This window comes from Terrapene carolina, unplaced genomic scaffold (genome assembly GCF_002925995.2).
Source record: "Terrapene carolina triunguis isolate 2854851 unplaced genomic scaffold, T_m_triunguis-2.0 Scaffold242, whole genome shotgun sequence".
NCBI classification, from domain to species: domain Eukaryota; kingdom Metazoa; phylum Chordata; order Testudines; family Emydidae; genus Terrapene; species Terrapene triunguis.
The window spans coordinates 5,146,142-5,160,472 of record NW_020664593.1 but is presented as its reverse complement, the minus strand read 5'-3'; the positions used below and the strand labels follow the sequence as shown (position 1 = coordinate 5,160,472).

Sequence of the window (14,331 nt, the reverse complement as noted above, 5' to 3'; positions counted from 1 at the left end):
TGGGATCACAGAACCTAGCTGGGCTGTTCCTGCCTTTTAAAGCATCAAATGATAGATACTTACTTGATATCGATGTGCAATGTAGAGCAGACTCCAGTTCCCTTTCCTAGAGCTGGGCTCTGCTAATAGGCATAAAAACTCTTGAGACAGATGTAACTTTCAGACCCACAGAGAACCAGTACGGAGCCCAGAGTTACATTCTGCAGAGTCACTTCTCTCTAACAGTAACTGCATTTTTTAAAGTGTCTGTCTTTTGTCTAAAGATGATGCCACTGCCCAGACATCCCAGCATAGCTCTGTGTTTTCCTGTGTGTGGCTGTTGTCTCCATGTCTCTTGATGTTCTTCTTTTCTGTCTGTCTTTCTCCCCCTCCCAACTCCTCTTGTGCTCTCTCATTGTCTTGTTGCTGAAATGTGATGTGTTCCAGCTGCCCTTGTAGCCAAACTGAAAATGTATATAGCGGATGGTAAGTAACATCCTTAGCACTCTGTCTCCTAGTTTGTGTAGTCCAGGGGTTGGCAACCTTTCAGAAGTGGTGAGCCGAGTCTTCATTTATTCACTCTAATTTAAGGTTTCGCGTGCCAGTAATATATTTTAACGTTTTTAGAAGGTCTCTTTCTATAAGTCTATAATATATAACTAAACTGTATGTAAAGTAAATAAGGTTTTTAAAATGTTTAAGAAGCTTCATTTAAAATTAAATTAAAATGCAGAGCCCCCCGGACCGGTGGCCAGGACCCGGGCAGTGTAAGTGCCACTGAAAATCAGCTCGCGTGCCGCCTTCGGTACCCCTGGTGTAGTCAGTCACTGTAACTGTTTGGCTACTTCATCCCCTCTGAATTCTCTCTCCCATCTCCACTGACTGCAGCAGTTGAAGTGGACAGGAAATACTCCCTCCACATGCACGCTTCCCCAGGGGGAGTATCTGCAGGGAGGGTTTTTGACACCCCCACCCCACCCCCCCAGAGCATTGGGCAGGTACAGCCCCACTTGGCCCACCAATTGCCTGTGACAGGCACTCTTGGATTTTAAGCCTTTTCAACTCCCATTCTGCAACAGTAAACTCTTTCTCTTACTTCTGCTTCCCCTTGAAGGCCCAGGTAACAATGCTGCCGGCCAGTCCCGGGCCATGATCGCTGCTGCCGCCCGGCGCAGAGACTCCAGTCACAATGAGCTTTACTATGAAGAAGCAGACCACGATCGCAGAGTTAAAAAACGTCGAGCAAGGTAATGCTGTCTCCTTCACATTGCAGCGACTGTTTGCCCGCCACAGTCAGTTTGCTGGCGTGCTGGATTCTCTTAACTGTATCTGAACAGGTCGGTGGGCCCAATAAAAAAGAGGGGAATTGGGTTGAGAGGGTTTTGTTTAAGGGACTGAGTGTTTGGTATAAATAAAGTCCTTTATATTAAAAAGGTATAGGAAAAAAGAGACACCCAGGGGTGGCAATGGCTTGGGACAGGGAGTGCTTACAAATACATGTGTAAATGTTCCAGATCAGCTAACAGAATGTTATGGATTAGGGAAGGGTCCAGTGCTTGAGAAATCCATAATAGCTCAGTGCATGAAATCCCATTATTTCCCCAAGTAATCCAAGGGCTGAATCCATAGCACTGTCAGTGCCACCTGGTCTCTACAGGGAGGAATTCTCCCTCCTTCAGAAGTAGGTGAATGCAGCATTTGATATGGCAGTACAACACTTCTGCTTAAACGCTGTAGTCTTACTGTCCATCTGAACAGGTCTGGTAGAGGCAGGGACATGAGTAGCTGGATGTTTCTGCTGGAATGGTCCTCTGTGCGGACAAGTTCAGCGTGTTGATTACAGGGTGTTATTCGCCTTCAGAATTAACACCCGACTGAAGCTAACCTGGGTAGGCAGCTCCTCCGAGCTATTGTTTCAGGCAGGCCACCTGCAGCAGACTGACGTCCCTGAGCTGAGTCGCAGTTGGAAGGTTTCCGTTGTAACCAGAGGGACTAAACAAGTTGCCCTAACTGAGGGTTTAGAGTCAGCAGTGAAGTGCTGATATGATGTCTGTCTCATGCTAGCTCAGCCTGACCCCTTGCTGCTGGTCAGGCTTTCTCCAGTCTCTCAGCAAAAAGGGAAGCATGTGTCTCTGGGCTTCCACAGGCTTCCTTCTGTGCAATCTAGCAACTTGGGTCCTTTTCACCTACTCACTGAGCTCAGCTAGAGCAGCTCTCCTGGCTTAAAGACAAACCATCATTTAGTAGGAGATGCAGCCTGCTTGGCATATACATGGGGAATCTTTCTAAAAACATCAAAACCTAACTAAAAAGAGCTCTGAGGACCTCCTACTGTTTCCTGCACGTATCTATCTGAAGCGTTCTGTGTCTCTGGCTCGTCTCTGATATTTCTGTCTTCCTACACATGATCAGGCTGACAGTACAGCTTCTCTTTGCGTTAATATCTAAAGGTTTTATATGCAGGGCATTGTAGAAAAGTCATTATTAGTGACTTAGTTCCATTAATTTAATCCAATGTGAAACATGAGTATTTTACAATCTAACAGCTTTCCTTTAACTGCAGTGCTCTCTTTTACTCGTTAAACTCAGCTAGGGTAGCTTTTGAACATCCTCTGGCATCTGTTGCTTTGCTCCAGTGTGGTCTGAGTTTGTTTGCACAGCTGTGCTGAAACAGGGATGGTTCGCATAGGATGCATTCTTGGCTGCAAGTGCTCTGTGCTAGGACAGGGAACCCAACCCTTGCCGCATGCAGGGCCACTTGGGCAACCTGCCAGGAGCCTGAGGACTGCACCCCAGCTTGTATAAAATGGAATAGAGTGCAGGTCATGAACATGGAGAGGTGTGTGGAGACTATGGGTCCCAGTGTATTCAGTGCTCTATCTTGAGCCAAGCACCTTCCCCCAGATCAAACTTGGAGCAATGCATGCTGGGTCCACTACTCTCGTACCTCTGTATTCAATATGAGAGTAGCTGTGGGCCAAAGTTGCAACTGGAGGCAGGACTGTCTAGTGACCTGAACGCAAGACTGGGGCCAGGAACTCTTGGGTTTTAATCCTGGCTGTGTCACTGATGTGCTGGGTGACTTTTTGTGCAAGAAAAAGAAAACTCCAATTCACCTCCCCAGGCCTCTGTTTCCCTCTCTGCGGAAGGGGTTAAGTGACTTGCCTGACGTGTCACAGTGGGCCAGTGGCAGAGCCAGGAATAGAGTCCAGATCTCCTGATTCCCAAGCAATCTGTGCCCTAACTACAGGACCTTCCCGTCCTCCCTGGTGGTGAATCTGGCTTCCTCGTGTCTTTTTTGCAGGCTTGTGGTTGCAGTGGAAGAGGCTTTCACTCACATTAAACGTCTCCAGGCAGAGGAACAGCAGAAAGCTCCAGGTGAAGTGATGGATCCCCGTGAGGCAGCCCAGGCAATTTTCCCATCCATGGCGAGGGCTCTGCAGAAATACCTTCGCACCACCCGGCAGCAGCACTACCACAGCATGGAGAGCATCCTGCAGCACCTGTCCTTCTGCATCACCAACAACATGACGCCCAAGGTAATGCTGCCTTCAGCTTTAGAGCCAGAGAGCTGCAGGGGATGTGTATGTGAGGGAGAATGGGGGTCAGGCAGAGAGTAATGAGACTTGAGGGCTGCTATTGATGATACAGTTGGTACATTTCAGTCCCTTGCTTGTAACTTGGCTTTAGGTCTTGGAGTGAACTCTGATCCCACTGCCCCTTCTCCCGTCTGCCTTTTTAAGCTGTGAGCATCAATGAGCTGCGATCTCCGCAATTCTAACCAATCGAGTGGGGTCAGGCCTGGCTGATCCTTGGTTTGGAGACCTCCAAGGAAAGCACAGGTTGCTGCAGGAAGTGGTGTTAGCAATTCAGTAGGGAGCTCTCTAACTCTGTGCCCTAGGGTGGTGGGAGGGGTAGAGTGGGTGATTCAGGAAGGAGCAATTTTCCCACTGCCAGCGCTGACCTCAGAGGCGCAGCGTTGGGGGTGCTGTTCTTTGGATTGGATTTCTCCTCAAGGAGCTGCGGTTGCTAATGACTCCGTGGCACGTTGTGTGTGTGTGTGTGTGTGTGTGTGTATGAAAAGGAGTGCTAGTCTTCATGTCCTGGCCAAACCCCCAGTTCGTACGACTGCATTCTGCCTCCCTACATTTCCCTGCAGATGCAGCTGAATGATTATGCTTCGCTTCCTGCCCTCAGTTGCTGTGCAACTGTTAAATGGCTGCCACCGTCCTTTCCAGAGGGGGCTGCATTTGAGTGCTGGGTGAAGTGAGGCTTGGTGCTTTACATATAGTCCCCTTTGGGATGAAGGCCACTGCGGGAGTGCGAAAGCACTTACTATCTTACCCAGTATTAGTAACCATATGTGATAGTAGCAGAGACACTGTGGGCAGGACGGGCATTTAGGCTGGCTTTAAACACAGGGTCTGTTATGACCTAATACCAGCGTTGGAATCCCAGGGGGCTCTTGGCATGATGTGTGTTGACAGCAGAATTTGCCCCCTGAGTTTGCAGTGGGAACTTTAAAATACAACAATATCAAGTAAACTGCTTGAAGTGATGCTTGTTCTTCCAGGTGTCTGAGCTCAAGTACTTTCCTGCCAAGGACTGAGTGGGTCACGGAGACTGAAATCTCCTCCCACCGGGACAGGGGATTTCTCCAGGTCAAGGATAGGGCTTTTTTGGCAGTGAGTTGTATACATGGTGGAGGGGAAGTTGTGCCTTGCCCAGGCTCCTCCTTTCTGGAGAGAGAGGCCTCCGCTCTCCAGCGCTGTCGGACCTTTCCCTAGTGCTAAATTTATATTTAAAAGGCAATTTTGAAACTGGAAATTGGAGCCATAATTTTGTGAACTGTCTGGGATGAGATAAAGCAAATCTCTAGCTGTCACCTACTTGATCAGGTCCTAGGGGTAGGAAATGGCAGGAGGAGAGGAAGTTTTACCAAGTGTGCTAGCTGAAACAATTCGCTACAGGGAATATCTCTGTCTGCGGGGCTAAATCATGAGATTGAAAGAAAGTGTCAAGGCAGACCTGAGTCATGAGGGGGTGGAGTTACCCTGGCACCAATTCATTCTTTCTCTCTCTGTGTGTGTTTCTCTCTGTGTCTAGGCATTCCTGGAGCGTTACATCAATCCAGGCCCAACCCTCCAATATGACAGGGATCGCTGGTTCTCCAAGCAGTGGACACTCGTCAGTGAAGAAGCAGTCACAAGTGCATTAAGGGATGGTGTCATTTTTGTTCTCAAGTGCTTGGACTTCAGCCTTGTAATTAATGTGAAGAAAATCCCCTTCATCAAACTCTCGGAAGAGTTCATAGATCCCAAATCTCACAAATTTGTCCTTCGCTTGCAGTCTGAGACTTCGGTTTAGGGTGCGGGGCGGTGTTCTCTTCTTCTTCTGCTTTTGGGTTTTGTGTCCCCAATGCTGACTGAAACTGGCAGATGACAGACCAGTAATATTTGACCATCTGCACTTTATTTGGAAGGAGGGCCGGGGGTAATGGGTTGGGATATCTATCTAGAAAGTAATATCTTAAAAGCTCACAAGGCAACTTGGTTGAGTTAGCTCAGCCTTTAAGACAAAATGGTCCTCCTTGTTTTCCAGGCATATTGTAGACTGTGTGAACAAACACGGCCTTTATGTTTCCTTTGGAGCCCTGCCTTGCAGTGATCAGTAGTGTGTGTACATCTCCCTTACTCAGGCCTGACCTGGTCTCTGCGTCCTGCACGTGTAGATTTCTATGGGGAAGCAGCTTTTTCTCATGTATAGAAGTCTGCGTATGAGGGAGAATTTGCAGTTCCCCTCTGCTCAGGAAGGAGAGCGTGGTGGGTGGGGAGAGAATTGATAGTTGTTTGTAAACCAGGCTGTCTTGTGGTTGAAGAGCCCTTCCCCCTCCAGGGCTGCTCTTCTCCAGTAGCACTGGACCCCTGTGAACCAGGAGGTAGCAGGGGTGGGTTTTGCCATCTGTTTCCTTCAGTCTCTTCAGTTGCTTGTATTGCGGATCAGTGTACGGGCACTGCTCATTTTGCAGCTGTTTGAATTATTACCAGTTGTTTTAATGAGACGTCAGGGGATTTGTGCATGGTGCAACTCTCCCCCTCGGCCCCTTGATCTCTAATCCCTGCCCCACTAATTTGAATGTCCCATGCTCGCTCTCCTCTCTGCCCCCCTTGCAGCTTTCTGAATGTGTTTCTCTAGCAACAGCTCCTGGGGTCAGTTGTGTTATCACCTCCTCCCCACCCCCCTCTCACAATGTATTTGCACAGTTACAGCCTGGCTGAGTAAACGTTCTCCTAGGAGGTGTGTGGAGTTTACCTAACCCTGACAGCCTGGTCCCAAACAAAGGGAGCATGCGCAGGAATGTCGGTATCATACTCTAGAAGGGCTTCAAGTGCATCTCGAAGGAAGGGGGAACACTTAACCCCTGTCCTCACAGGGCCCAGAGAGAGTGAGAGCAGGGGAAGGGCAGACCTTGGCTGACACATGTGGTTGAGTGCCATAGTTCTTTAAGACAGTATATATAAATGCACTATAGTATGTTCATCCCACCCAACCCCGCTGTAGCTAAGAGAGACCAAACTGCGTCTGAATGTTGCAATTGCTTTTTTAAAAAAAAGTCTTGACCGTTTACCCCTGTGTGACTGTTCTCCTAGGTATTAGTCACCAAGCTAGCCTGGAATTTGTCTATTCTTGGGTGAGGGGCACTTAGCTCTCCAGAGAACGTACTTTTTAAGACTTTTTTTCTGTCAGTGCAGCTCTGTTCTCAAGGTTTTTTAAATAGGTTTGTTTTAAAGCTGGGCCTAAACAGAACCTCTGGATCTGAACCCTCTCCCTGCACTCTGAATTCAAGGAATGTTTGGGTCCAGGTCTCCACTCCAGAGCCAGCTCCTACTTCTCTCATGAGCTAAACCAAAACCCCAGGTCCAGATGACCTCCAGACTCTGGACAAGTTCAGTTCCGGATCTGGCGGGGGATTTCCTGGCTTGGGACTATGTCTAACTTTATTTTGATTAAAAGGAAAGTCTGGGGGGAAGTCTCTTACAATGTGAATGTCTTTGTTTTGCTTGCCTGTCTTTGTTACAGACAGATGTTTAACACACTAGGGCAAGATACTTAAGCAGGTCCCATTGAAGTTTATGGGACCAGTTGTGTGTTCAAGCAACTTGCTGAACCAGGGCCTAAAGTGGTGATTTTCAAGCCATGGTCTGGTCTATCTGTGGTCTGCCAGGCCCTTCCTGTTGGTCCTAGGTATCTCCTATGGTATTTATAAGGACCCTACCCCCTTTGTATTTATGCACCAGTAACAATTACAAAGAAGCCAAATTGCACTGGTGGTTGGAGGGTGTGGAGGGAGATGGGTCTATGGGAGAATCTCGTCTCACTGCCGCATGAGATGTTTATAGATTTCCCCAGCCCTAAAGCACACCCAGTTCTTTCAGGCAGGCTTTCTGGCAGTCTTTGTTGGTTTTTAACAGTCATGGCCTTTGCTGTATATTAATTTTAAAACGCTGTTGGTTTTGTACCTTTTTTTTTAAACGAAAGTCACATAGTGTTGTGCATGATGCGTCATAAAAAGTGAGTTTCTTTAACCTTTGGATAACAAATGCAACTGGAGAAGAGACTCCGTCGGGCTGTGGAGCAGGGACTGTGGGGGTAATTGGATAAAGCTGTGATCAGGGTTGAACTGGCTGTCTGAATTCAGGGCCCCAACCCTGGTTCAGTTGGCTCAGATGTGTGAATTTAGAACAAAAGCACCCAGTATGAATTTCCTCCTTTCATGATTCCTGCTGTACCACCTCAGAACTGGAAGTTGTTTGACAGTCACTTTGCTCAGGAAACATGTCTTTCTGTTTTTAAATGCGTGTAAGGATTTAACATAAAACCAAATAGAAACCGAGTGTCTTCACAGCTGCTACATAACCTACTTGCTGCAGTTCAAAGTGCCACCATTTCTGTCTGTCACTGTTAGCATAAACCTCCTTTAAATGGAATGCCCTTAACTTTGTTACTGCTAATGCCTGAGAGGTCTAAACCCAAATGAGAGAGAAAAGGTCATTTACTCTTTACCATTTACCTTTCTGCACTTTGCTGAGCTTGGAAAGAGAGGTTAGTGGTTGGAGTGGGGGACTGGGCACCAGGACTCCTGGGTTCTATTCCCTGCTTTGCCACGGGAATCACTGTGAGACCTTAGGAAAGTTACTTCACTTCTCTGGGCCTTCATCTCCCCATTTGCAAAAGCGGGGACCATGATATCATCTACCTCACAGGGATGTTGTGAGGCTAAACTTAACCTTTGTGAAGTGACTTGAGATTTGCTATCGAAGCGCAAACTGTCTTCTAATAAAGAATTGAACAGTGAAACTAGACCGGCCTATTTCAATTGCCGTTTATAGTCTGTTAGTGGATGAGAATCAGGTGTGGGGGACAGCAAGGTAGTGTCAGCATTTCCAACCCAATCCCACAGTCCTTGCTTTACGCTCACGTCCATGGGAAGCACAGTGCAATGAAGGTTTGCTCTGAAGGGGGCTGTTTCACTCTGACCCTCCTTCCCTTTTCTCCTCTCTTTTATTGGAAAGTTCTTAAATGAATGGATACCTACTTTAAAGTGTTTAAGAACCCCAGCCTTTGACCATAAGCTAAGTGACTGAGGAAATTCCTATTGAACAATGTCAGATGAAGTCCATGTAAGGCTGAGCCTTTCCCTAAGGAGCTAGGTCTCCTGGTCGCTCAGGGGCAAGCGATCTCCTTGCTCCCTGCTATTTCCCCTACTCCCCACTATGTAGCTTGGACTGCCAAAGACACTATTTCACATCTTTGCTCTCAGTCAGCAGCATGGTGCAAATCCTAAAGCCTGGAGGGGTCTAGCAGGACACCTCCCAAGTAGATGCAAGCAAAGCTGCTGTGATCAGTTTAAGATCCATGGAGATAGTTGAAGTGACTTTTCTGTAGTAAAGTGGTATGTGGTGTTTGTGGAGTGGAGTGAATGGATAATGAAAATGTTAGGGTCCCTGGCCCCTTGTAGGAACGAAGGGGCAGATGCTTGTCTCCTGGTTCTTGCCAGTCCCATAACAAGGGCTGTAGCATGGGGAAAGGCAGTGTATGAACTGAGCAGCCCACCAGAAACACAGTTGAGGCGCTATTATTTTCTTACCACGGCATGCGGGTTCAGCACGCTGCCCCTCTGCTCTGCAGGGTGGGGAAGGAATGGAATTGGAATGGACCTAGAGCAAGGTGATTGGTGGTAGTGCTCCCACCCTATGTGGGGCAGAGTGGAGCAGATATGGTCCCCAACCAACCCTTGCTGCCAGGGGGCTAGGGTGACTGCTGCCTCCACCAAGTGGGCTCTATCAATAGCGGAAGAGGGTGGTAGTGGAAGAATTGGTGGCTGCTGTCTCACTCCCCTTGGGGGCAGGGGTGCTTGAGAATCGAGGCAGCAAGCAGAGTGAAAGGGTGACATGACACAACTGTTGCAGAGCAGGGTCTGATCTAGCATACGCCTTGACAGCAGCCCCCGTTCCTCCATAGCAGAGGAATAACGTAAGTCATTAGTATCTTTGGATGGGGACAGTGGTGATAAATGTAAACCAGCTTTCAGCACCTCTGCCCATGGCTACTCCTATCCTCTTCCCTCTCCCCCGCTCTGCTGGGCTCACTGCCTCTGATGACCCATTTGCCAAGAACACCCACTCTCCCTCCTCTGTTGCTCCAGCCTCCACTCCCATCTGCCTGTTCTCTGTTTCTCAGGCCAAAAGCCTGGTGAGGAACTAGTAGCAGCCGAGATGGATGTCATCAGGAGCACAGGCTGGAACTCATGATAAGGCAGGGCTCTGGGTGGATCCCATCCTAATCCCAATCTTGCCTCCCAGCTACAGGAAACACTTCCATTCCCCCCATCCCACCCCACCCCACCCCACCCCACCCCTGCCGCCATGGACTCCACCAAAAATCCTAGAAAATCACACCACTACCAGTTTCTTAAAAACTGGCAATTCCATTTAGCCCCATGGACTGCTTTAAAGTCTTGTTGGCATAAATTTATTTAAACAGTAATGATAAAGAAGCCTGAAAGATCACAAATTTGTTTGCCCCACTTCACAGGAAGATTTATTCAAGTCAATTAAGCTAACATAGCTATCACATTAAAAAAGCCTGCAAATCTGTACTCCCCTCTTAAAAAATATAAATAAAACTGACTTTGGGTCTTTGGGGAGAACTGTATTCTAGCTCCAGACTTTATCTTCAAAATGTCCTTAAGTTTTCAGTCTGCCACGCAATCAACATTTAGATGAAACATTTAGGAAATGAATGTGCAGATGTCTGTTGTTTTCACATTCAGCTTGTATTTGTACGTGCTGTCTCTTTGTAGGTGTGTGCATTATTCCTGTCTAATGCCTGAAGCCAGGGGTGGTTGTTCAGTAATGCCCATTAGGACTGTATGGAGAACGAAGCACTCTTAGGACTGAGTCATAAAATTACTTCTGTCGGGGGGGCTGTGTGGCTGCAGGTGGGCAATGGGATGGATACACAGCTCCTTTCGCCTCCCGTTGGCTGGCTCCATTAAAGATGATGACCAAAAGTTACCGTCTGACAGGTGGTCAGTAATCTGTGCAACTTCCGTGTTGATTTGTTTGGTTCCTCTTGGGCCAGGTCTCCACAGCACCATGACTGCCACGAGCATGGCCTCTCCGAGAAAGGGGCCAGTTAATAGAGACAGAATTTTCACCCCACATGGCAGGGCAGTGTGTAGGGGAAGCGTTGTGCCTCTGCCACCCGTGCCTGTCCTGTGCATAGAGAGGACTGAATTCTCTAGGACTGTTGATCTGGCACCTTTCACCAGCACTAACTAATTCACTTGGGAGCCACACACACACACGTGTGTTCATTTTGCTGTGGTTCGCTGCCTGCACGGAGATCTATCTGTGAAGGATTCTTACACTCCTCTGTGCCTGTATCTTGTAATGAATACAACGTTATTGTGTACTAGGGGCCAGGATCTCCTGGCTCCCACACAACTCTTCTGATCACTGTGTAATGTACAGCCTGATACTTTTTTCTACACAAACTGCATATAGTACGGTGGGTTCTGCTGAGGTTTTCTAATGAATAGACACTAACCAGCCTCTTGCTGCACATGTGGCTTTAACTGCAGTGATATGTGGTCTGAAATAAATTCTGAAATCTGTTTTTGTTTCCCCTCCCACGCCAGTTGTGAACTTGAGTAGCAAACTCCTGGTGTCTGTGATGTTCATGCACTGTGTGTCTAGCAGAGTGAATTGTTCTGTTCCAAGCTGGGTTCTCTTAAGTTATAGCTTGATGGTTTTGTTTTTGAACTGAAACGTGAAACCATTTTACACTTTGCATATTTTGTACAGTAAAATTCTGAAAATAAACTGAAACCAGAAATTCTGTGCTCCTACGTAGTCTTCCTTTGATTATTTCAGCCTGGGAAACGTCTTCCCCCCCCTCTCTGAGCGTTCTTTACACCTCGAGAGTGGTACCCTGTAAACAAGTGCCATAGCCTTTTCAGGCTAAACCTCCAATCACCCTCATTGCCTGATTCTAGGCCTCTTCCATCTGTCTTGCCACAACAGGGGACATGCTCATTTATCACTCTTGAACAATGAGACCTGTAGGAGGCTGTGCTGAATGCCTTAAATCTCAGGTTTGTGGGAGGAAATGCAGGAGGAGGGGCTGGAGCTAATTGGCAGTGGGGCAAAGGAGTTAGAATTCAGTAGGTAAAACTCCCTGCTCCCTTTTATTTACTTTGAGCTCACGCCACCCTGCACACAACCAAATCATGAAGTACCAGAGCTGTTCCGCAAACTCGGAGTCTCACCTCCACAAGAGTCCGAGGGGGCTGGGGGAGCAGCAGTTCTTTGGGGTGGTGCCTTTGGTGTCTACAAACTTCAGGGCGTGTTATATTCAAACAGACAAACCAACATAGCTCTCAGGCACTTTATCATCAATAAAGCAAAAAGGTATTTTTACCACCACTCTGGTTACATGACCCAGCTTACAGACTCAACTCTCGTCTGTTGCCAGAATCAAGGTGGGGGAACAGCCTTCCAGCACGTCTTGTCACCAGCTCGACTTGTACAATTTTGTTGCAGACTGTAGGAACAAGAGTGTGGAGTGATTCCATGGGCACTGCAAATGGTGGTGCCGATGCGCTAGGCCTCCCGGCTTCATCCCCACAAGCTGTGCCTCCACCGCAGGCCAAGCATTTGCCAGGCTGCCGTCAGCACTGCTGTAGAAATGGTTGGAAAAATCCACAGGATGCTGCCGTGCTATGAAAAATACAATGCAACAGTTGCAGAGATAAGAGCAGTTAGTGGATAAACATTAGTGCAGAGAGCCTCAGAAGGGGATTTCTCCTCCTGGGATTACCAAACAAGGTTACAAAGCATTAATCTCAAACCAGTAGGAAACAGGAAGGGTGGTGGGGGAGCACTTGGCGCTGCTCAACACCACTCCCCTCCTCCACCCCCCCAGCTTCCTGATCCTTTCCCCTTTGATTGGTGTATCCCTCTGGGAGTTGTTTGCAGTGCCATTTGTGGTGCCCAGCGCTGGGAGTTGCCTAAGGAGCAGTCCCTGGTGATCTGAAAGAATTAGTAGAGGGACTGCAGTGAAAAATAAATTAGAGGCACAAATGAGGGCAAGCTACTCTATCCCTCCAATAAATAATAAACCTCAGATTTACCTGGTGGTGCTCTAGTCACTGCTGGCCACTCCTTGTGCCCTGAGAGGAACTGCTGGACTGGATCAATCCCAGTGTCCATCTACTATCCTGTCTCTAGTAGTTGCGAGCAGCAGGTGCTTGAGGAAGGGGTGAGATCCCCACAGCAGGCTGAGGTGGGGTAATCTACCCCTCATGTTACCCAGTGATCATGATGGAATCCCTAGTCATGCCCTCTGGCCCTGCTCCCCACCCTCCTGGCTCAAGGAGCAGAGGTGGTGGAAAGAACTGGCTTGCCTGGAGGTGCCTGCTCCTACTGGCCTCTGCCTGGCTGATCCCCTGGATCATAAGGGGAAGCCATGAGTTCATTGCAAATATGGGGCTGAGGCTACAGCTCCAGTTCACCCAAACTCCCATCAAAGTCACGAGGGTTTAGCTTTGAGGGTGTGCCCTACGCACAGGATCCAGCCCCACGACTGGTAACTAATAAAGCTCTGCCAGGCTTGTTTATCACCATTTTGTGGAGTTTAAAGTGCCTTACCTCGCAGCTGGGGCTGCCGGCTGGGGTTGCTTCAGGAGCACGGACCTCTGGCTGCCCTCGTCCATGGTGCCCTCAGCATGCAGGGAGTAGAGTTTCAGGGGCTGTCCTTGAGCAGGGCGGAGCCAGCTGTTGGAACAGTTTCTTGACTCTGAATGAGACCATGGATTTTGGGTCTAGTCCCAATGCGTCAGTGGACCCAGTAGGTCCACTGACACATTGGGACTAGACCCAAAATCCATGGCCGGTCAGAAAGCGGTGACTCTGGAGAGCTGTGCGGGGAAGTGTGGGGTGGGGGGTCCCATCACTGACTGGGGGAAAAGCTGTGTGGGGGCAGGGTCCACCGATTTTACATGAGCTGGGTGTACAGCATGGGTGCTCTGAAGCACTGCAGGGAGTGATGGCACCAGGGCTGGCTCCAGGCACCAGCTTAACAAGCAGGTGCTTGGGGCGGCCAAGGGAGAGGGGCGGCACCTGCGGCAATTCGGGGGCGGCAGGTCCCTCACTCCCTCTACGAGCGAAGGACCTGCCGCTGAACTGCCGCCGCTGATCGCGGCTTTTTTCTTTTTTTTGCTTGGGGCGGCAGAAATGCTGGAGCCGGCGCTGGATGCTGCTAGCAAACATGGCTGCTGCATGTCCCTCTGTTCTAGGGTCTGAAGTTAATGTTGGCTTGGCATTTTCAGCTGGCAAAACATCTTGTGTTGGCTGGGTAGAGGGGTAAGGTTTCAAGGCCACAGAACCAACCTTCCGGCTTATGTCACTGGCCTTTATTGCTGGCATTGAGCTACCCTGGCACTCGCTCCAGAATCCGAACCAGCAGTGAGGTTTCTCTGGGGGGTGGGAAGAGCCTAAGCTTGGGGCCGCTCACAGGCATGTGTGCTGAGTATTTGGGCCCTGAAGCACTGGAAGGGGTGGGGTACCTTGGGGAATAGGATCCCTCTGCAGCAGATTATGTCACATTGGGTATGCAGGAAGGGCAGACCTGTTGGGATTGGCCAGCAGAGTGTGGTGTTGAAAGATTGATCTGAGTTTATCTTGGACTAGGAAGGCACTGGGCTTGGGTTACAGCCCTTTCTGGTACTGACAGATAAGCCAACGGGGGAGTGTGTCTTGCCTCTTGTCGTGTGTGTGCGCGCACACA

General features: G+C 48.9%; 1 protein-coding gene across 1 annotated transcript in view; it reads left to right on the top strand.

Annotated features, from left to right (window-relative positions):
* VANGL1 (VANGL planar cell polarity protein 1) overlaps positions 1-9,877 on the top strand; it is a 53,829-nt gene extending 43,952 nt beyond the window's left edge. Inside the window, exons 6-8 of the mRNA XM_026657391.2 lie at positions 1,094-1,226; positions 3,284-3,518; positions 5,086-9,877. Of these exons, the coding sequence (XP_026513176.1) occupies positions 1,094-1,226; positions 3,284-3,518; positions 5,086-5,346 (629 nt within the window). The 3' untranslated portion in view covers positions 5,347-9,877. The remainder of the gene's footprint in view (positions 1-1,093; positions 1,227-3,283; positions 3,519-5,085) is intronic.
* The last annotated feature ends 4,454 nt before the right edge of the window (positions 9,878-14,331 follow it).